At 41.4% G+C, this 23029-nt stretch overlaps 1 protein-coding gene across 13 annotated transcripts in view; it reads right to left on the bottom strand.

Annotated features, from left to right (window-relative positions):
* Window positions 1–14559: 14559 nt before the first annotated feature.
* Window positions 14560–23029, bottom strand: part of HEATR5A (HEAT repeat containing 5A) — a 112156-nt gene continuing 103686 nt past the window's right edge. For 11 of the 13 annotated variants that reach the window (XM_036353708.1, XM_036353725.1, XM_036353690.1 and 8 more), the window contains 3 exons: window positions 19216–19370; window positions 16348–16561; window positions 14560–16029 (listed from right to left, as the gene is read on the bottom strand). In XM_036353708.1, coding sequence (XP_036209601.1) covers window positions 15722–16029; window positions 16348–16561; window positions 19216–19370 — 677 coding nt within the window. In that variant the 3' untranslated portion in view covers window positions 14560–15721. The remainder of the gene's footprint in view (window positions 16030–16347; window positions 16562–19215; window positions 19371–23029) is intronic. The other 2 variants (XM_036353682.1, XM_036353736.1) reach the window with 1 other exon arrangement.

Raw genomic sequence — 23029 nt, 5'->3', positions numbered from 1 at the left:
CAGGGTGATGGTGGACCTGTGTCCCACTTGGGGAAGCTGAGTGTTGGTTTGTCGGCGCCAGGTCCATGGTGCCATTTATTTTTAAATAGCCAGTGGGTGTCATGGCAGCTCCTGCGTTGAGCGTCTGCCTCCTGGTGGTCAGTGCGTGTCATAGCAACTGGTTGGACAGACAGACACTTAGCCTTTTATGTCTATACTAGAGGCCTGGTTCATGAAATTCATGCACGGGGGGGGGGGGGGTGTCCCTCAGCCCAGCCTGCACCCTCTCACAGTCCAAGACCCCTTAGGCGATGTCTGCCTGGTGGCTTAGGCCCGTTCCCTGCAGGCCTAATTAATTTCCTGCAGGGAGCAGGCCTAAGCCGACAGGTGGACATCCCCCGAGAGGTCCTTAGCCCTGTTGCAGAGGTGGAAGAGACTCCCACCACTGCTGCTGCGCTTGTCAGCCTTGACCCTGGCTTATGGCTGAATGGCGCTCCCCCTGTGGGCCCAGCTAAGCTGGCTAAGCTGCGCTCCCCCTATGGGAGTACACCGACCATCAGGGGGCAGCTCCTGCATTGAGCATCTTGCCCCCTAGTGGTCAGTGCATGTCATAATGATTGGTTAGAGGGGCAGAGGGACACTTAGTATATTAACCTTTTATTATATATCCTATCTAATAAAAGAGAAACATGGTAATTAGCCATACTTCCACTACCCTTCCCATTGGCTAATCAGGACCATATGCAAATTAACTGCCAGCCAAGATGGAGGCCGGCAGCCAGGAAGCTTGAAGTGAACATGAGGCTTGCTTGCTTCAGTGACGGAGGACTCCAACGTTCCCCGCCTGCCGCTGCCGGCCTCTGAGCTTGCAGTTTGAAACATTGTTACAAATATAGAAGCTAAACCAAACCCCAGAAACCTGCTTTCAGCCAGCCGGGATCTCATAGCTGGAGTTGAAACAGTGTTTCGATTATAGAACCCAAACAAACCAGATACCTGCTTTCAGCAGCAGAGGCCTAAGAGCTGGAGCCAAGTCTCAGAGCTAAAGCTGGCCCAGAATAAAAAAGAAAAGAAAAAAGAGTGGTTGGGAGCTTCAGTCACCCACCAGCCTGAAAACAGCCCTCAGCCCCTCTCCCAGGCTGGCCAGGCACCCCAGTGGGGACCCCCACCCTGTAGGGTGTGTGACCAGCTGCAAACAGCCATCATCCCCTCATCCAGGCTGGCCAGGCACCCCAGTGGGGACTCCCACCCTGAAGGGTGTGTGACCAACTGCAAACAGCCATCATCCCCTCATCCAGGCTGGCCAGGCACCCCAGTGGGGACCCCCACCCTGAAGGGGGTGTGACCAGCTGCAAACAGCCATCATCCCCTCATCCAGGCTGGCCAGGCACCTGAGTGGGGACCCCCACCCTGAAGGGGGTGTGACCAGCTACAAACAGCCATCATCCCCTCATCCAGGCTGGCCAGGCACCCCAGTGGGGACCCCCACCCTGAAGAGGGTGTGACCAGCTGCAAATAGCCATCATCCCCTCATCCAGGCTGGCCAGGCACCCAAGCGGGACCCCCACCCTGATCCAGGACACCCTTCAGGGCAAACCAGCCGGCCCCCACCCGTGCACCAGGCCTCTATCCTATATAGTAAAAGGGTAATATGCCTCCCTGCACTGGGATCAGCGTGACAGGGGGCAGCGCCCAAACCCCCTGATCGCCCTGCGGCTCTGTGTGTGACAGGGTGAGGCGCCCCAACCCCCTCATCGGCCCTGCTCTGTGGGTGACAGGGTGCGGTGCCCCAACCCCCCCCCCCCCACGGGCCCTGCTCTGTGTGTGACGGGGTAGAGCCATAACCTCCCCATGGGCCCTGCCCTGAGTGTGACAGGGTGTGGCGCCTGAACCCCCTGATCTGCCCTGCTCTGTGTGTAACAGGGGGCAGTGCCCCAACTCCCCTATTGGCCCTATTCTGTGAGTGACAGGGGGGAGCTCCTCAACCCCCTGATGGGCCCTGCTCTGTGCATGACAGGGGGGAGCTTCCCAACCCCTTGATCGACCCTGCTCTGTGCATGACAGGGTACGGAGCCTCAACCCCCCTGATGGGCCCTGCTCTGTGAGTGACAGGGGGCAGGGCCCCAGCCCCCTGATTGGCCCTGCTCTGTGCGTGACAGGGGTGGCGCCGCAACCTGCCCATCGACCCTGCCTTGAGTGTGACAGGGGGCGGTGCCCTAACCCCCCAATCGGCCCTACCCTGAGCGTGACTGAGGGTGGCATCGCAACCTCCCGATCCGCCCTGCTCTGTGCATGACAGGGGGCGGCGCCCCAACTCCCCAATCGGCCCTGCTCTGACCCCGACCAGGGGCTGCACCTAGAGATTGGGCCTGCCCTCTGCCACCCGGGAGCAGGCCTAAGCCAGCAGGTCATTATCTCCTGAGGGGTCCTAGACTGCGAGAGGGCACAGGTCGGGCTGAGGGACCCCCCCCCCCTTGAGTGCACAAATTTTTGTGCACTGGGCCTCTAGTCTTATATAATAAAAGGCTAATATGTAAATCAAGCAAACAGCAGAACAACCAGTCGCTATGATGCGCACTGACCACCAGGGGACAGATGCTCAACACAGGAGCTGCTAAGCTGCAGTGACTTGGCAGCAGCAGTTCTCAGGTGACGCACCCCAAAACCAGAGAGGAGGGAGCCCGATTCCTCACGGGGCTGTGCGATTCCACCTTCAGCCGTGGATTATGTTGTTGCTGGGGCACTGTTGGCCTCGAATATGGTTTACTGCACACTTGCGTTTGCATTCCACACCCTGTGTAATAGCAGCTTTGCAGAATTCCCTCTTGCACTCTGGGACCCTTTGAGGGATGTTGGAGAGCCGGTTTTGGCATGATCCCCGCAGGCCAGGCTGAGGGACCCCACTTGCCGGAGGGACCCCGCTCACTCCACAGATGCCAGGGAGGGACTGAGGGAAGTTGTCTCCAGGGTGTGTCCGGCCTATCTTGCCCAGTGCCGCCCCTCTGGCCACCTTCTAATTAATTTCCTTTCAATGTGCACGAATCTGTGCACTGGGTCACTAGTATATAGATAAATGAAAGTAAGGCAAGAGAACTCAAGTTTTTCTAGGTTTATAATTATAAAGTTTTGAACAAACAGGTAAATAAACTTAACTACTTCAGGTCCAAATAAACTTAAACTATATATATATAGTGGTCAGTGCGTGTCATAGCGACTGGTCGGAGGGACAGAGGGACACTTAGCATATTAGCCATATTTATATATCTATATCTATATCTATATCTATATCTATATCTATATCTATATCTATATCTATATCTATATCTATATCTATATCTATCTATATCTATCTATCTATCTATCTATCTATCTATCTATCTATCTATCATCTATATGGCTATAGTTTGATTCAACACAAAACAATCTCCTCTAACCTGAGTTGGCTAACCAAGTTCACAAGCATATCTGCCTTTACCCTGGAATTTGGTTGTTGATCCAGCAATTTGCTAATAGATGTCTCTGTTGGCTTCCGTTGGGTGAGTCTTGCAGGATGCTTGCCTCCAGACCTTTTAGTTGGCCTTCTGGTCTGTGGCACAAGGTGGCAGGTACAATCTCAGGGGGCAGATGTTGAAAATCATGGAGATACTAGGTACCCTTGTTGGTAAGGTACCAGTAGAAGTTGTCTCCAGGCAAACCACTCCTCAGTAGCCTTGTGACTTGAGAGACCTTTATGACATGAAGGTTGGGTGCATTCTTGTCTGCCAGCTTGGGGTGCTTTGACATGTTGACATCCTTCTTGGCCACGATCACTCCCTCCTTAAAAAGGAGTTCATAAATGGCAATCTGGTTCTTTGTGGGCATCAAGATCATCTGGGTCCAGGGCTGGAAAGCCAAGATACCCTATTAAACCTACTCCTTTATAATAAAAATTCAGACAGTCTGCAGCTTAGGACCAGAGGAACTGCTTTCCATACAGGGCTATTCCCAGAGAATTCTTAAAAAGCTCAGTTTCTTGGAAAGGTTGAGGCATTTGGGAGGAAGAAATCCTTTCTTGTACATACCTCTAAAGAAGAATAACAAAATCTTTTTAAAAGTCTTATTTCATTTATGCTTATCCCTACAAATGGAAAGGACATAATGACCAACCAGGTCAATCATTTTTACTTAATTGCTAAACGTTACCTTCGTATTGACCAATTGCTGCAACTTCTAAAGGCCCGCAGAGATATTTTTAGTCTGCCAGCGGAAACAGGAATTTATAAGACGTTTAGAACAAATCATGAACTCACCACACCTACAAACTCCCCATCTTACAGGGGAAAAAAACATGGGGAGGGATTTGTGCACCTTCTCAGCTGAATGTCCCCAGCACACTGCGGTGCCCGTAGGATGTCTCCTGAGCAGGAGAGCACGGACATTTGGGTAGAGCACCAAGGCCTAACCATGAGTTTGATAATTCTGATGCATGCTCAGGACCAAATCAGGCTTTGATTGGACCTATTTGGTCCAATATGATCTTTTGTCAGAAATTCCTTATCTCATAGGATTTAAAGATGTTAAAAGCTCTCTTTTTACCCTTCCTCCAGCTTCAGAGAAAGTTAACGAACTCAAAGGCCAAGGGACAGGGCAGGGAGCTGAAATTGTAAAATACTGAGAACTTGGGCCACCCACCAGGGTGTACAAAGCAAACCAGCACACATCTCTTAATTTCTTCATCGTCCATCAGGTAACATATAATACTCTTCTTCAGCTGAAAGAATTTAAAGTCACATGCCTAGGGCCTTCTTATATATCCGGTCTCTCCCATGTTGACCATGCAACACCAAAAATATCTTGTATAGATATTCATGCTACTAGATTTTGGTTATGTGTAAACAAGAATTGTTATTGGAGTTATAATTAGTCTCCAGATAATTAACTCATGAACTTGTGGTTAAAAGTTTCCTTTGTTAACATAGCCTTAGATTCCACTGAAGTAGAGTTCACAGAAAGGGGAGAGGAGCAAATTCGGTTGGGAAATTACTCTTTGGCACATACTTCTTAAACCAGTTGAGCTTGATTTCATTGTATTTTTGATTGGTCAAGGGAAGGTAAGAGACTTTACATAACTGTTGTTTTAATTTGCTGAGTTAGACAAGTTCCTTGTTTTGTTACTTAGTTCCTTAAATAGTTTTTTGTAAATCTAGCTCTTTTGACTTTCTCCGTGAATATTCATTCAGTAATTATTTGGGGCTATATTTTGGATCCAGCTGTTTAAGAAGAATGACTGAGAAGGAAATTGGGGCAAATTTATTCTATGAGGTGAGATCAAAATAGGAGTTGATCTTAAGCCTACAGCCAAAATGAAGTCAGGCTCACAGAAAAAATGTACAAGGTGATTATGAAGTTTGCGTCTAAATTAAATATAAATCTGTGGCAAGCTGCATCTCATGTCAGCCAGTTGAGGGCCAGCTGGCAGCCTCTGTAGTCCCTTGCAGTGTGGTAAAGCCACTCAAGACCTTGAGTTCAGCTGTCTTCCCTCTTTTTTTTTTGTCTTCCCTCTTGATTCAAGTCATCCAAGGACCTTTTCTTGAAAGTTATGAAAATAGGACAACAGATTCAGTTGTCAACACTAGCAGTGGCAGTCATTTGCTGTTTTGTTGTTGTTATTTACTTATTTATCTTTAAAGCCTTTACTAGAAAGTTGATTTTATATTAGCTCATGCTGGATTAAGTCAATATCTAAGGATGCTAAAAGCCTTACTGCCAAGCCAGTTTTGAATACAGTCTAAACTGGAAACAGAGGAGCCTTCATTGGAATGACAGCCAAGAAGCTAGTCAGTTGTAGATGTAGCTTAAAAGGTCATTGGCTCACTTGCAAGAATGCTGACAGCCTCAATATTTGCTAGAAATTCCTCTCATTAGTCAATTGTTTTCAAATTTCTTTCCACTGGGAAACCCAAGAATGCCTCTTGCCTGAGTGTACCATTCTCAGCTGATCTCTCTTACCGAGATGTTAGGAATGGTGACTGGCAACATCCCCTGTGAATCACAGGTCAGGAGGCAGGGAGCCTTCCAAGTTCCTTGCCTATACGGCCACCACCCTGTTCCTCTGTGACTCAGCCCACACTCTCAAAAGGGCATAAACAACATACCTTGAGAAAAGTACATGAGGCTTAGACCCAGAAGAATCAGAACCAGAAAAGACCTCATCTGGGGGGCCCCTGGCAAGGCACAACAGGCATTCTTAAAAATATTGTCAACTGAACTCAGGGCACAGGCAGAGCCACGCCCTGGGGACGGTCCTAGCCCAAAGACAAGCACGTCAATCAGTCTGACCTTTCCAGCCCAGGTGCTAGGGGGTGGATCTCATTATGTCGCCAGGAACTCAAGGCCCACACAGATGTGATGTAACTTCCTGGTATTTGGGTATAAATTAAACACATGGTTCCGGTGCTGAGCCCCCTGTCTGTCCCTCCATCAGAGGGCAGAAGCCCACCCGATCCCAGCTTCTCCTTCTATTTCTGTGTCTTGTCTCTTTATTTCATTTCTCAATCCCCAGCACTTCTACTCAAAGAACCGGTTCATTTCTCTTTCCGTGCTGGACGCGGAAAAGAGAGACCTCCTGCGATAATCTCAAATAGCCTGTCCAAGAGGGGAACTAACCATCCTGGCTTACCTGGTACTAAGAAGTATAGACCTTTCAGTGCTAAACTTGCAATCCTAGGCAAACTGGGATACTAGGTCACACTATTCTCAACCTCTTTGCAGAGAAGAAACTGAGGCCCAGGAAGATGACTTGCCCAAGCTAACACCATTAGTCAGTTAGACTCCAGACCCATTGGCACTGGAGTCCAATGCTCTTTCTATGCTGGTACTTCCTTGTTCCCACCGTGTACTGCATGTAATAGGTGTTTGAGATTCTACTGTGGTTGTTTTTCGAGTTCAAGGGAAGTGCTTTTCACAGATATGATCATTCCTAATTAGCAATGATCTCACTCAAGGTCATCATGAATGAATGGTGAAATCAAATCTCTACTTCTAGACTGAACAAAATAGAGTCATGAGAGGGAGGGAGGCTTGATGAGCAATAATTGTACAAAGATGAAGAGACCTATGTGTACAGGTTGGCTGAGCAACACTGCAGCAGGGGCACATAGGAAACCACTATGGAGTGTAAATACAAAACATAGGATGTATTATTTCCCTGTCCTCAGAGAAAGAGTATGGTAAAAAGAAAAGTATCATTCCTCTGACAAAGGTAATCACACACACACACACACAGTAATGACCATGTGATGAAAATTTATATTCATGGCTATACATTTTTCAAGGACTCCAAAATAACACAGCAGTGTTATTTGTTCTAGGTCTGAGATTTGCCCCATTTTTCTTGCCAATGTTTCTCTCCTGGATATATTTTTTTAAATTTCTTTATTGATTAAGGTATTACATATGTCTCCTTATCCCCCCATTGCCTCTCCCCTGACTCATGCCCTCACCCCCTTGGTGTCTGTGTTCATTGGTTAGTCTTATATGCATGCATACCAATCCTTTGGTTGATCTCTCCCCCTTACCCCCACCCTCCCCTACCTTCCCTCTGAGGTTTGAGAATCTGATTGATGCTTCTCTGTCTCTGGATCTGTTTTTGTTTATCAGTTTATGTTGTTCATTATATTCCACAAATGAGTGAGATCATGTGATATTTATCTTTCTCTGACTGGCTTATTTCACTTAGCATAATGCTCTACAGTTCCATTCCCCTGGAGATTTTCTTAAAATTTTTTATTGATTAAGTTATTACATATGTGTCCTTATCCCCACATTACCCCCCCCCCCCACTCATGCTCTCACCCCCCTGTTTGGATATTTTTTAATACTACCATAAATTATTAGGGATCATTAATCTGTTGTACCTAGACTTTTATGATCACTTATCTAAATACTGCTATAGTCTCCCCTGCAAGAAACACTGGTGTTTTCCATATGAGGGAACAGAGACTAGCTGAGGATTAAGACTGGAGAAATGACTATTGGAACCAAGGGTCCAGGAACATTTTTTACTGTAGCCTTCTTCACCAGCTTACTTGTGGGGTAGTGCTTGGCACTTGATTTCTTTTATCTGGGATAGAGCCCAAGGAAGTAGTACATGGAAAGGGAGCAACATAAACAAAATAGAAGTGACTAAGGTGTTTTGACACTCATTAAGATGGGTGGTACTTTCAAAATGGGAGCCAGGTACCTACTTTTCTATTCCACCACACCTTTTCCTGCTGGTGACCAGAGACAGAGCTACCTCTTCTTCTGACTAATCCCTAAAAACATAGGTGAACAGAGGCTGAGCTGACCTACTTTGTAAATACCTGCTATTGAGTTAACCAGCAAACTTCCTGAAGGCAGTGGTCATGCTCACACAGCTGCTCTGCTTTAGGCTGGGGGCCAGACTGGGAGCTGACCTTAGGATAGTGCTTCTTAAAGAATGCCATGTGACCATCCATCAGAAGCAAGGGCGACAGGAAACACGTGCAGATTAAAAATGCAGATCATTAGACCTTACCCTAGGCCTAGACATTGTGAATCTGATTTTTTTCTTTCAAAATAAGCGTTTAAATTTAGAATAGTTTGTTTTGGATTTACAGAAAAGTTGTGAAGAAAATGCAGTATACCAATTTTGTTTATACATTCATCCATTGATGAACAAGTACTTGGGTTGTTCCCATTTTTTTGGCTATTATCAGTAATTATGTTATAAATATTCATATACAAGTTTTTGTGCAAAAATTTTTAAATCTTTACCCAAGGACATGCTCATTGATATATATATATATGGAGAGAGAGAGAAGTGGATCGGTTGCCTCCTGTACACACCCTGACTGGGTATCAAACCCACAACCTTTCAATGTATGGGATGAAGCTTCAACCAACTGAGCCACTCAGCCTGGGCATTCTTTTTTTCCTTATTTCTTTTCTTTAAAAATTAATTCTTAGAAAGAGAAAAAGGGAGAGAGAAACATCGATTTGTTCCACTTATTTATGCATTCATTGGTAACTCTATTTTTTAAAAAGATTTTTAAAATTTGAGTTTTAGAGAGAGAGGAAAAGAGAAGGTGAGAGAGAAACATCTATGTGAGAGCAAATATTCATCGGCTGTCTTCTTCATGCCCTCTTGGGGACCAAGCCTAAAACCTGGGCATGTGCCCCGCCAGGAATCAAACTGGTGACCTCCCGGTACATGTGATGATGCCCAACCAATTGAGCCACACTGGGCTCCACAAAACTTTTAATACATTGGGAAACCAGAATGATCACATTAACAATGACAAAAGCCCTGGTCGGTGTGGCTCAGTTGGTTGAGTGCTGTTCCATGCACTGAGAGATCACTGGTTGGATTCCCAGTCAGGGCAGATGTCAGAATTGCTGGCTGGATCCCCAGTGTGGTGCGTACAGGAGGCAGCCGATCAATGATTCCCTCTCACCATTGATATTTCATCTCTCCTTCTCCCTCTCTGAAATCAATAAAAAAATATATTTAAAAAGAAAATAAAAAAGGCATTTGTAATAAAAAATGTAGCAAATGGCAGAGTAACAATACCTCTGACTGGTGAATAGGAAGTGGCCTAGTATAACCACTTCTCCTTTGATAATGACTCACAATAGGTCTGCTGACTGCTGAAGCAAAAACATTTCCATCATTTAGAAAAATCTATTTTTAGGAAGCTTTTGTGTTCAAAAAATGGCCAAGATGATGGGTTTCTAGTAATTGACACTACTAGGGAGAGAAAAGTATGGAAACACTAGTCCCGCTGGCAATTCAGGGAGTAGTGAGCACTCCTTCGGCATTTGGTTATAAAATACAAATCCCAAAGCTTTGTTAATCAAGATCAGGAACAAGTAACAAACAGTGAATGTCCTGGTTTAAAGGCTTCATTGTTCAGCAGAACCTGTTTTGGTTAGACATGCTTGTGTTTTTTTTTCTGAGACCACTTGCACTACCTCCATAAATAACACTAACAAAAATCCTCTTGGCATAGTTTAAATTGCTTTTAAAAATATCACACTTGCCCTAGCTGGTTTGGCTCAGTGGATAGAGTCAGCCTGTGGACTGAAGGGTCCCAGGTTCGATTCCAGTCAAGGGCACATGCCCAGGTTGCAGGCTTGATTCCCCACAGGGGGTGTGCAGGAGGCAGCCAAGCAATGATTCTCTCTCATCATTGATGTTTCTATCTCTCCCTCTCTCTCTCCCTTCCTCTCTGAAATCAATAAAAAGATATTAAAAAGAATCTCACTTGTTTTGTTCTTTCTTGGAATAGTATCCTATATAAAAAAAGCCTAATATTCAAATCGACCGAATGGCAGAACAACTAGTCACTATGATGCGCACTGACCACCAGGGGGCAGATGCTCAATGCAGGAGCTGCCCCCAGCCTGCAGGCCCAAGGCCAGCCAAGGCAGGTGCCAGTGGGGGCCCCCCAGATCGCCCTGCTGGTAGCTCCACAGAGGGAGGCGATTGGCGGTGGCAGTGGGGGGCGGGGCCGGCCAGTGGGTGCTGACAGGCTTGCCAAGGCAGGTGCCAGTGGGGACCCCTCAATCACCCTGCTGGTCACCGCACAGATCGGCCCTGATCGCTGGCCAGGCCTAGGGACCCTACCCGCACACAAATTTCGTGCACTGGGCCTTTAGTAGTTTATGAAGTAGTTGACTACATCTGATGTGTGTGTGTGTATACCTTTTGTTTTACCTTTAGGTACTTTTATCTGGAAAAAAAAATTAAATGATTAAATTTTTATTCCATTAATTAATGCAAAACATTATCAACATTAGTTTTTCATCAGCAACAATGACCTCTTATTTTCTTAAAAAACATAGTTAGAATCATTTTAAAAATAAAATACATTGTCTATTTGAAGAATGATATGTGGATATGTATTAAGAATGGCCATCAAGTAAAGAGAAATTTTCCCAAGTAGTCTGTGGAATAATCATTTTAAAATGCCCCAGATAGAATAGTGCAGGAGTCCTAACCAAACAGAAACACAAAGGAAGCTGGCTCCTTTGAATTTAAAGACACTGGAATTGTATTTGTGGTCTGTACTGGATATATTCCAGCTCTATATCACAACACAAAATTTTCCATTTCCTTAAAGCTAAAAGCCCAGGTATCAGTTAAACAGATGGGCAGACAGAAGTCAACGGGGCACAACTCATTAACTGACAGTTGAATTGACAACTGATCATTGTCAGTTAGCTCCCAGTTGAGTAACTATATTGCTAGCAAACATGGAGATAAATTTCTCCTAATAAATTGATGTCTTGCAAGAGTTAAGAAGTTATTTGTAAAGAGGAAAGGGCATTCAATTGATGGAGAAATTGCAATATGTGTCAGTAATAAATGTTATGTTAATGGACTTTGGAAAGATACATAGGCAGGCTGTTGAAGATGTAGGACTGTTGCCTTAATGTAGGGAAATGCAGTCATTAAACCACCAGAAATGATTCAACATTTTAATTTTAGGTTTTATGAGTATAGAATTTATTTCACCTTAGCCGTTGATAGAGCGTTGACCTGTGGACTGACGGGTCCTGGGTTCAATTCCGTTCAAGGGCACCGTACTTGGGCTGTAGGCTTGATCCCTAGTCCGGGCATGTACAGGAGGCAACCAATCAATGTATCTCTCCCTCACTCTGTCTCTCCCCTTCCCTTTCACTCTCTCTGAAAATCAATGGAAAATATCCTCGGGTGAGGATTAACAACAACAAAAATAATTTATTTCACATATTGTCAGTTCTGTATTAATATTTTCATAGTTTATTAGCTTGAGGGCTGAATTTCTTCTCTCGTAATACAAACTAACATACTACTACTACTACTACTACTACTAATAATAAAACCACCAGGGAGTTCTTTAGGATATGAAATATGGGGAACTTTTCAGAATCATTGTTATGAAGACTCTTGGGTTATGCACTTAGTATGCATTTATCCCATCAAGTAAATACTATTCTGATCGCCTGTACCATAAAGTCCATTTCTGAAGCTTCAGTTTTCTTCTCTGGGCTCCCATAACCCTAGGCTTATACGTCTTTACAACATTTATCGGGATCTGTTTAAGTGTTCCCTTTAAATTGAAGGTGAGCAGTGAAAGAAGAGAAAATCTATATCTTGATAGAGTCAGGACTGCCACAGAACTTTTTCTGTCTTCAGTATGGACCCTGGGTTCAAATTTCAGCTATCAAGCCTTATTTTTCTTATCAGTAAGGACATATTTACTAATACAATGTTTATTAAATATGTTGTATTGACACATTTTTTAAAAAGGCTATAGAATAGACCCTAACTCAAAGTTCCTCATTCCATGGCATTGGACATATTTTTTCGTAACTATTGACATTCATATGGGAACTTTAACTCAAACAATTCAGGACACCACGTCACCACATGATGAGTAGAAATATTAATGTTTATTTATTTTAAAATATATATTTTATTGATTTCAGAGAGGAAGGGAGAGGGAGATAGAAACATCAATGATGAGAGACTATCATTGATCGGCTACTTCCTGCACACCCCACACTAGGGATCGAGCCTGCAACCCGGGCATGTGCCCTGATTGGGAATTGGGCTTATAGGTCGATGCTCACCACTGAGCCATGTCAGCCGGGCTTGAAATCTTAATGTTTAAAAACTGACTTTAAAAAACCCACAAATTCAACTGAATATATTTTAAAGATCTTACTGGCTTTAACAATTCACGAAGTCAGGCAGCGTACTATCTGGCAGATAGGAAGGAGCTCTGAGGAGCTGCACAAAATGAAAGACTTTCATAGGCAAAAAGAAGTGGGAACAAGGAAGTTGCACTAGTGAAAAGCAGATTGGTTGTGGGAAGGTCACTTTCTTTTAGGGGATGGAAGGGGTCTATCAGGCTGATTACCTCATGATGCTGATTAGATGATTTATGATTGACTGGTTGAAGATTCCATTTCTGGGAGAGGCCAAAACTATAATTAAGTTCCAGTATGGTGACATGGGACTTAGCATGAGCGACACTGTTGGAGCCTGTTGTCTTGTTTTTAGCTGAACAAACTAAATAATACAATTAAAGGATGTATATTAGGACTATAGGGCAATATAGTCCTTAATGCCATTTGTAAGTTTCCCACCACAGGAAAACTTGCTGGACACCAAGAATCAGACCACATCAGGAATTCAAACTGTCCTAAAAACACCTGATTGCATATCTGAATTCCATCTGCATTACAAGCTCACCAGCTCAGCTCCCAGACCCAATGATGGTTAAGAACTCCCCACCAGTGACTGCATATATGAAACTCAAATTCCTGGGGGCTGCCATCATCGACCCAATATCCCTTTGGCTCGGTGCTGTGCAGCCCTTCCCTTTGGGTATCCCACCCCCCACCCCCTTTCCTTAAATAAATTCAATTTCTCTTTATCCACCATCTGAGATGGCTATTTAGTCTGCCCGCATACCACCATGATAACCTTTCAATACAAAATAACCCAAAGATGAAGTTAATAAATTATATACCAAGAATTCAGTCCAGCATTTGCCTTGGCAAAGGAATAAATTTCTGAGCTCAAATCCATCCTATATTATTCCAATTCAAGTTATTAAATACCTAGTTGATGCTACAGAGTAGTTATAGAAAACAAAACTCCCTTTGAGGAGGCACAGTCTAAGGCAGTGATGGCGAACCTATGACACGTGTGTCAGAGGTGACACGCAAACTCATTTTTTTGGTTGATTTTTCTTTGTTAAATGGCATTTAAATATATAAAATAAATATCCAAAATATAAATCTTTGTTTTACTATGGTTGCAAACATCAAAAAATTTCTATATGTGATACGGCACCAGAGTTAAGTTAGGGTTTTTCAAAATGCTGACATGCTGAGCTCAAAAGGTTCGCCATCACTGGTCTAAGGAGATATTAAAATGCAATGTGATGTTCCATGCACAGAAGAAAGTATAAAGCACCACAGGAACAGATGAAGGAGCAGTTAAATTTGGTTGGTATAAGAGGAAGGAAAGAAGTTAAAGGTGAGCCTGGCCGGCGTGGCTCAGTGGTTGAGCGTTGACCTATGAACCAGGATGTTATGGTTCAATCCCCGATCTGGGCACATGCTGGGGTTGTGGGCTCGATCCCCAGTGGGAGCATGCAGGAGGCAGCCGATCAATGATTCTCTCTCATCATTGATGTTTCTCTCTCTCTCTCCCTTCCTCTCTGAAATCAATAAAAATATAGTAAACCTAAAAAAAAAGAAGTTAAAGGAGAGTTACCAAGGTGAGGAGACATGGTGATATTTAAACTAGGCCTAAAAGGTGTGGAAACCTGCCAGATAAAACAAAGGAGGGAAGGGCATTCAGGTGAAAGAAACAGTAAGAAGTACACTCTCAAATTCCTCAAGACAATTAGGAAAACAGAGAACCCAAACCATTGCAAAGAATGCTCCAAAGAGCAAGCTCCTCTGAGAAAAAAGGCCAAGTTACAGAGAAGGGATATTATTTGCCCTGTAAAATTGATTTTCTGAAATCTGGGAGATTAACCAGCCATTTATGTGGGTAAATAATTTCAAATACAAGAATAAAGAAAATTAGCTTTATTTATGTAAATCAGAAAAATTGATTGTAGTGTTAGAGTTTGTCAAATGTTTTCACTCTGAACAATTTACAAGTGTTTATATACAAACATAATAAAATAGAGTACATTACATTGCTTTTGCTTGACTCAAAGTGTTTTCTCAATTCTGAACATGCCCCTATCACTTCGGTTTTTAATATTTAACAAGAAAGCGCTTTGATTTGAGATAGTGCTTGATTCAAAGTGTAACACTGAAGTGGAAGGAGAGTCAATGATCACCAACAGTTAAAAAATATTTTTCAACCAAGATGACTTTATCATTAGATTTTTTTCTATATTAAAATATGTTTCATGTTAAAAAAACATACTTGTATTCACTGATGATCTAAATTTATTGTACTAAATTTGACATTTATATAAACCCATAGTTGATCTAAATATAGATATGAGTCTATATTAAACTCATTGGTATGAATGTTTGCCACAAATGCAAATGAACAAAATTGTTAGGAATAGAGGTAACAGAAAATCCATTTGAAACATTGAAGTGCAATGCCCTCTTTTATTTAAAATGAATAAAATTTCTATTTTCTGAACCCAATAAAAACAAAACCAAAAGATGATTGAAAACCTGATATTTATAGACATCAAATCTTAAGTCACACTGTAGGACTGTAATTAATTTGTACTATTATATATTGAATAATTCTAAATCAAGCTTCCTAAGTACTTTTCCAATAATTTATGTTGTTTGAGAAATCCAAGAAAGTTTAATACAATTGCTGAATAAGGCAGAATTTTAAGTTAAAATTGGGATATAACGTAAATGCAGATAATGTATGATAGAGTCCAACCTGTCATAATATTCAGTGTGTATGGACTGTCAGAAGGAATCCATTTCATTTTTAAAGCAATGGGTTGTTTAGTAAGGTCAGTTCTTTAGCACTTTATTGAAATTCCTGGCAAGAATTCTGACAGAGCTGTGCAGCTTTATTAAATGGAAAAAACAAAACCCCACAAAAAATGTTTTGTGACTTTGAAAAAGCAGTTAAATTAAAACAATCAACCAGACCTCCAAGTGCACTTGTGTCTAAAATGTCACTTTTGTCCCCAAAGAGAAGGAACAACTACTATATTAAGGTGCTTATTAATAAAAAAAAGTAACATCAGAGGAAACTGGTCTTCAATTGGATGCTTGAATTCTTCCCAGGGTGCTTAGTATGTTTAGATGTTGGTGTCCCGACTTTGACACTTTCTTGATTGCCTTTAATAGCAGCCTCAAGGCGGGCTTTCAGGGATGGAGAAGAAGCCATTACACTTTTAAACACTGATGAATACTGAGGCCCAATTTGCATGAGATTTTGCAAAGCAAAGTCATGTAAATTTCTCATTATGGAAGTTGCTGATCCCAGAGCATTCTCATCCAAAAGGAAGGAAATGAGGATGGGTAGAAGGCAAGCCACCAGCTGAGAGCCTGGAAAGTAAATAAGTGAAGTAAGTCCTACGTTCAGGAATATAAATGTTTATTATAAAAAGTTGTAAACATACTTGATCTGGACACTTTCTTCCCCACTTACGGGGAAAACAATGCTTCCCATTTCTTCTCCCAAATTAATACTACTTGGACTAACATAACACTGCCTTTCAATAAATATGAAAATATAATAGTGAGTGACTCTTACATTTTAAAAATTTATTCATTTAACAAATATGTGGATGTTTTACACTTTAACATTAAATTTCTGATTTTAGACAGATTCTGATCTAATATGAACTTCATGCTGACACTTACGATGCTGCTCTTCAGCAATGGTTACCAGTGTTTCCAACACCTTTATACCTTCTTGAAAGATCTGAAGCTCAGCGGTGTCTTCAGGATTTTTTTTGTCTATTTCCTGTAGTTTTTCCACAATAGAGGAGACTAAAGAGTAAATGTAAGGGTAGGAAACAGCTGGATTTGGATACTGAAAAATGGAAAGTAGGAGCTGGTAGGTCTTGATTTGTACCTAATCAAGTGAGAGACAAAAATAGTATGAACTGTAAATAAATTTACATTAAAATATATATTTTAAAGTAAATTTTAAAAAGTTAATTAAAAAATTCCTAAAAAGGTATTTAAATTTATCTCTAATGTATCTTTAATTTTGGAAGTCCAAATGGTAACAGGTATTCAAACTTGCATGCTAACAAAGTGGCTGGAACACTTTGGACTGGGAACAGGCACGTGAATACGTACACTAGGATATGAACACTTGCCTTCACTGTTGTATCCTTTTTTAAAAAAAACATATTTTATTGATTTTTTACAGAGAGGAAGGGGGAGGGATAGAGAGTCAGAAACATCGATGAGTGAGAAACATCGACAGCTGCTTCCTGCACACCCCCTACTGGGGATGTGCCCGCAACCAAGGTACATGCCCTTGACCGGAATCGAACCTGGGACCCTTCAGTCCGCAGGCTGACGCTCTATCCACTGAGCCAAACCGGCTAGGGCCCCTGTTGTATCCTTTATTCAATACATTGTAATGGTTAACTTTTCTTCTTTTCTGTAGTTTCCATTTCCCCCTCATATGCCCTTCTATAATCTCATACCAAAATTAAACTAAAACACACACACAAACTTGAAAAATATTTTGGAGATTTCAGAAAATGTCTTTAAAAAATCACATATATTTAAATTCAAATGTCATGGTCTTAAGGAACCATGTCTAGACCATATGAATTATGTGTCATCACATATCAGAGCCATCATTTTGAGACAGCTAACTAAAGCTCCTGCAAGGCTGTAGGCAACAAAAAGAACAGAAGAAAAGGAGATGACTATACATCAAATACAGCAGGTGCTCAAATAATGTCATTTGTTGTAACATTGATGAGATACTTTAGGAACTTAACTCTTGTTTACTATTAGCCTATGGTAAAATGGTTTCTTTATACAGCATTTTTCTTAAAGCCACAGAACCTATCAACAATGTTAAATGAGGACTTACTGCAAATAAGTCATCCTTTTTCAATAAATTGTGGTGGTCTTTGGACGATTAAATTTTTCTGAGAGAAAATCTGGTTCCTATACTTTAGGAGTCTAAATAGTTGTGACCTAGCTGGTTTGACTCAGTGGATAGAGTGTCAGCCTGCAGACAGAAAGGTCCTGGGTTCGGTTCCAGTAAAGGGCACATGCCTGAATTGCAGGTTTGATCCCCAGTAGGGGGCATGTCGGAGGTAGCCGATCAATGATTCTCTCTCATCATTGATGTTTCTCTCTCTCCATCTCCCTTCCTCTCTGAAATCAATAAAAATATGTTTAAAAAAAAGAAATAGTTGTAATCATCTGCTACAAACTCATTTTGTAGCACATAAAGGACTAGGAAATTAATTCAGCAAATGAAGGGACCATAAAGCAATGGAATCAACTTGTGTGTACTGTTTTTGGAGTGGGTCCCATTATTTCATGATCATACACTAAAGCAGTGATGGCGAACCTATGACATGCATATCAGAGGTGACACGCGAACTCATTTTTTTGGTTGATTTTTCTTTGCTAAAGAAAATCATTAAAAATATAAAATAAATATCAAATAAAATTTAAAATATAAAATAAATATCAAAAATATAAATCTTTGTTTTACTATGGTTGCAAATATCAAAAAATTTCATTAAATTTTAATGATTTAAAGAAAATCATTAAAAATATAAAATAAATATCAAATAAAATTTAAAATATAAAATAAATATCAAAAATATAAATCTTTGTTTTACTATGGTTACAAATATCAAAAAATTTCTATATGTGACACGGCACCAGAGTTAAGTTAGGGTTTTTCAAAATGCTGACATGCCAAGCTCAAAAGGTTCGCCATCACTGCACAAAAGCTATGTACTGGAGCCCTGGCTGGGTAGCTAAGTTGGTTAGAGCATTGTCCTGATGTGCAAGGTTGCAGGTTCGATCTCTGGTCAAGGCACACACAAGAAGCAACAAATGAATGCATAAATATGTGGAACAACAAATCAGTGTTTCTCTCTTCCTCTCTCTCTCTAAAACCAATAATAAATAAATAAACAAACAAATAAAGAAAGGCATGTGCTGAAGCCTTTCTTTTTTTTCTACAAAAAGAAAATCCACTATAATAATATCAAATGTCCCTTGAAAAAAAGTTAGAAATATGTCAATTTTAAGATGCCCCTATTTCAAATTTAGTTTTTGTTGATTTTTTAAAAACATGCTTTTATTGATTTTTAGAGAGAGAGGAAGGGAAAGAGGTAGAGAGATAGAAATATAGATGAGAGAGAAATATCATCGAGAGGCTGACTCTTGCATGGCCCTTATTGGGGATCAAGCTCACAACCCATGCCCAGACCCAGAATCGAGCTGGTGACCGCTTGGTTCTTGGGTCGATGCTTAAACACTGAGCCACATTGGCCAGGCAGTTTTTTGTTGATTTTTTAAAAAAATCTCCTTTGTCTTTTTCCAGTTATGCTCTATCTTCAGGGCCAAAGAATAAGACTATTTTTATTTGGTGTTTTCACCCAAGGAATATGTCACCCCAAACCTATATATAAAAATTTTAGTCTGATACTTCTTGTTAGAGTCAACAAAAATCAAAGGTTCGCAAAAGCCTAAATATATTCCTATCACAAACATCTCTCTGCTAAAGACACTTACCATAGCATCTTTAATCTCAAGAGTAACTTTAAATTTCTCAATACAGCGCTTTTGAAGGCATGGGATGATAGTTACTTCTGGACTGGTAGACAAAATAAATACTGTGATAGCAGTAAGCAGACTGACTTCATCAAGTTCTTGGTGTGTTCCATCTACTAACGAGAAAATGATATATGAGAAACAGATCCTAATATTTCTATATTTGTCCGTGTGAAGCTATCTCTAGTTTGGTACTAACAATTTCTTTTGTTCCAGTTATAGACAGTAAACACTGATTGACTTTAAAACTCCTGGCAAATGTTTCAGGCTTTAAAATGTGGATTATAAGTATTCTAGAATCAAGAATTACCAAAGCAATGATAATCTTCACAGGTAAGGACATCAGTAAATACATATATTTACTAGGAATACACATTTACTAGTTGTGTGACCTTGGATATCTAACCCTGTCTTCAGCTTTCTTATCTGTAAAATGGGAGTAAGAAAAGGACTTACATTTATAAGGTTAAATGAGTTAATCTATGTAAAGCATTAAAATAGCACATTGTACATAATACTCAATGTGTGTTATCCATTTTATTACTATCTTTATTGCAGAACAATACAGAAATGCTTTGACAATTGTTTTTTCTTTGTTAAGTTTAAAGTATTTATATATTGATAATACATGTGTCAAGTGAAAATCCTTTAGCACTTTGCTACATATACCATTTCTTAACAGTAGAGAAAAAACTTGAAAATTCCTGCATAGGCCACTGTGGGAGGCTAAAAAGTAGTAATTGTCCTTCTACCTTCTAAATTCTTCTGGCTGGGCTAATAACCAAATTAACAGAGACAGATTAACAGGAGAAAATAAAATCTTAATACATATGCACAGGGAATTCACATTAAGCATGAACATTCCAAATACAGAGACAAAACTGGGTATAGATGACATTTTGGACAAAGGAGAAAATGAGGGGATGAGATCTTAGATTTCAAAAGTGAGAATGAGCCATTTACAGGTAATTTGTTTCTTAATAACCAACTTGAAAACCAACACCTTAAAACGCAGAACTTTTGGTCCCCTTCACCACCCATTATTTAAAGGAATTTTCTATTAGAAGTAATTCATTTCCCAAAGTCAAAGTCTCATTAAATAATTTTAATGAACCTGCTGTGAAAAATCAATATTATTTGAAAAGGAGAGCCAAATTCAACTCATTAACTTGCATAAGAATGGACTGCTCCCCCCCCCCCCCCCCCCCCCCCCCCCCCCCGCCTTCCCCCTGGATTGCTACTTTTGAAAACATCATAGAGTGCACTTACCCAAACCTAGATGGTAGAGCCTCCTACACACCTGGGTTAGATGGAATAGCCTACTGCTCCTAGGGTACAAACCTGTACAACATGCTACGGTGCTGAATACGGCAAGCAACTAGCACAATGGTAAATATTTATGTATCTAAATTTAGAAAAGTTACAGAAAAATTCGGTATAAAAGATAGTGTGTGTGTGTATGTGTGTATCAGGGGGAGGGTTACTGAGGGAGGCACCTTCAGAGGGAGAGATGTCAGGAGGAGGGAGGGAGGAAGGGAGAGAGGGAAGGAAGAGAAGGGGAGAGAGGAAGAGCAGAGATCAGAGAGACCCAGAGAGATAAAACTTGAGAGGAGACACAATAAAAGGGAGAGGAATGGGGCTGGGAGGAAAGATAATGAGGAAATGGAGGAAAAGGAAGTGAGTTTGTAAGAGGAACAGGAATGGGAGGAAAGAGAGACAAAGATAAATGGAAGGAAGGGAAGTGAGTCTGTGAGTGCAGGGGCAAGCAGGGGTGGGTGTGGTGGCTGTCCCTTGCCCCAGGCCACTCCTCCTGATCCCTGGCCAACTTCTGGTTCTAGCCTCTGGTGGACAGCATCCTGAGCCAGTCTCCTTCTCGTTTATTTAATGAAACCACCCAGATCTCACAGTCAATTCAACATCATAGACTGGTCCAGCCTTTTCTTATAACGTTGCAAAAAAAAAGTTTTTGCTTATAATCAATTATAATCTTATGGGACCACCACTGTATATGCGGTCTGTCAATGATGGAAATGTGGTTATGCAGTGCATGACTACATTCCCATTTTTTCTTTTCCAATTACAGCCCCCTCTCTTTTATTTAGGATAGATGCAAGGTTCCCTTAGCATTCGCCGCAAGGAGAGGCCCATGTAGTAAGGAAGTGGGGCCTCCTGCTAACAGCCAGAGGGAAACTGAAGCCTCTAGCCATCAGCCTTGACTGAGTCAATGAGTCATTCCGGAAGTGGATGCTCTAGTTGCGGTCCTGCCAACATCTTAACAGCAACCTCATAAGAGACCCTGAGCCAGAAATTCCCAGCTATGCTGCTCTGAATTCCTGACCCATAACTATCAGATAATGTTTAAGCCAATAATTTGTTATGTAGCAAATGGTTTTCCTGTCATGATCAGCTGCTTCTTTAATTTCTCTCAGTAGCCAACCTAAATCCTCCAGTTCCTAACCTCATTCCCTGATACACAACAAAACACATCTTTTTGTATGTGATGAAAGAGGCATGCTCACAATCACTGTCAACATAAAAATTTGGACATAGTATTTTGGTCCTTTTCTTTTTTGCTTTGCTCTGATTGGTAGAGGTTAAGTCTTTAAAATTCAGTTAATGTTATTTCCTGCCTAGATAGGGGCATGTTTCCCTCCCTAAAACTTCCAACTCCAACCTCATCTCTACCTCCTTCTTCCCGTCAAGAGGAGCCTATACTTTGAACCTCCCCCTTCCTCACCTCTTTTTTTGTACCTCTACACTGTATTTTACACTTCTGACCACTTTCGTTTTCTTTTTGCTTGTGACTGCATTCTCTTCTGAATCTCCTCCCATCTTGCTCTGTAAACTAAAGTTGGGTGATCTCAACCATCTAATAGGTTGCACCAATAACTGCTTAATGCAGGTAGTCTAAAATCACCTCTAGTGCAGACTACTTTCTTGAACTCCAGACTCTATATATTCTGTTCCACTTGACTATCCTACAGGCAATTCACACTTAACTTCAGTATATTCCCCTGAAAATGCTCACCATGGTATTTCTGTTCATGGTACTGAGTGCTCTACTCACTCTACCCTTCAACTCCTAAACCAAACTATCAGTAAATTCTGTTAGTAGAGCCTTAGTATTTTAGTTTTCAGTATTCTTTTCCTCTTTATCCTTATTGCTACTATCTCATCTCCAACAATCTTGCTCTCTTTTCTATACTGCTGCCAGAGTGATTCTTTAGAAATGCAAATCACTTTACTCTCCTCAAAACCCTAATTTCACATGCATATTAAAAGCAATCCACTGAGATCATGCCAAATCCTCCATCCTTTGGCCCTAAATACCATTCAACGCATATCTTTTTCTACTAATTCATCATTCACCACCTTCTTACTCTTTGCCCCCAAACCCACATTCTCTCATTTCTCTATCTGCTGTCCCCAAATGTGCTTACTTACATTAGGTCTCCAGGTGTTTGATCAAAATTTTGTGCCTGGAATCCCTACCTATAATGTCTCTAATCCTTTAAGAAATGGATTCTTTGGAGAAGCCTTCTGTGGCAGATACAGAGGTGTACCCCTTAGTTGGAAAAGGTGCTGCCCAGCTGCTCCTTCAGAGTTGGCTTTAGCTACTGAGTTGCCCTGATTGCAATCACATCCTTCCTGGGCCATCCACATCTGGGGATCAAGGCCAGGCCATTTCTGTCCTATGTGGGACACTCTGGTGGGCAATCTCTAGAGCTCTCAGGTTCATTGCACTTTTGAGGGCCTGCACTGTAGTGTGACTTCG

Source organism: Myotis myotis, unplaced genomic scaffold (assembly GCF_014108235.1).
Source record: "Myotis myotis isolate mMyoMyo1 unplaced genomic scaffold, mMyoMyo1.p scaffold_m19_p_1, whole genome shotgun sequence".
Classification (NCBI taxonomy): Eukaryota; Metazoa; Chordata; class Mammalia; order Chiroptera; family Vespertilionidae; genus Myotis; species Myotis myotis.
This window is presented reverse-complemented; position numbering and strand designations above follow the sequence as displayed.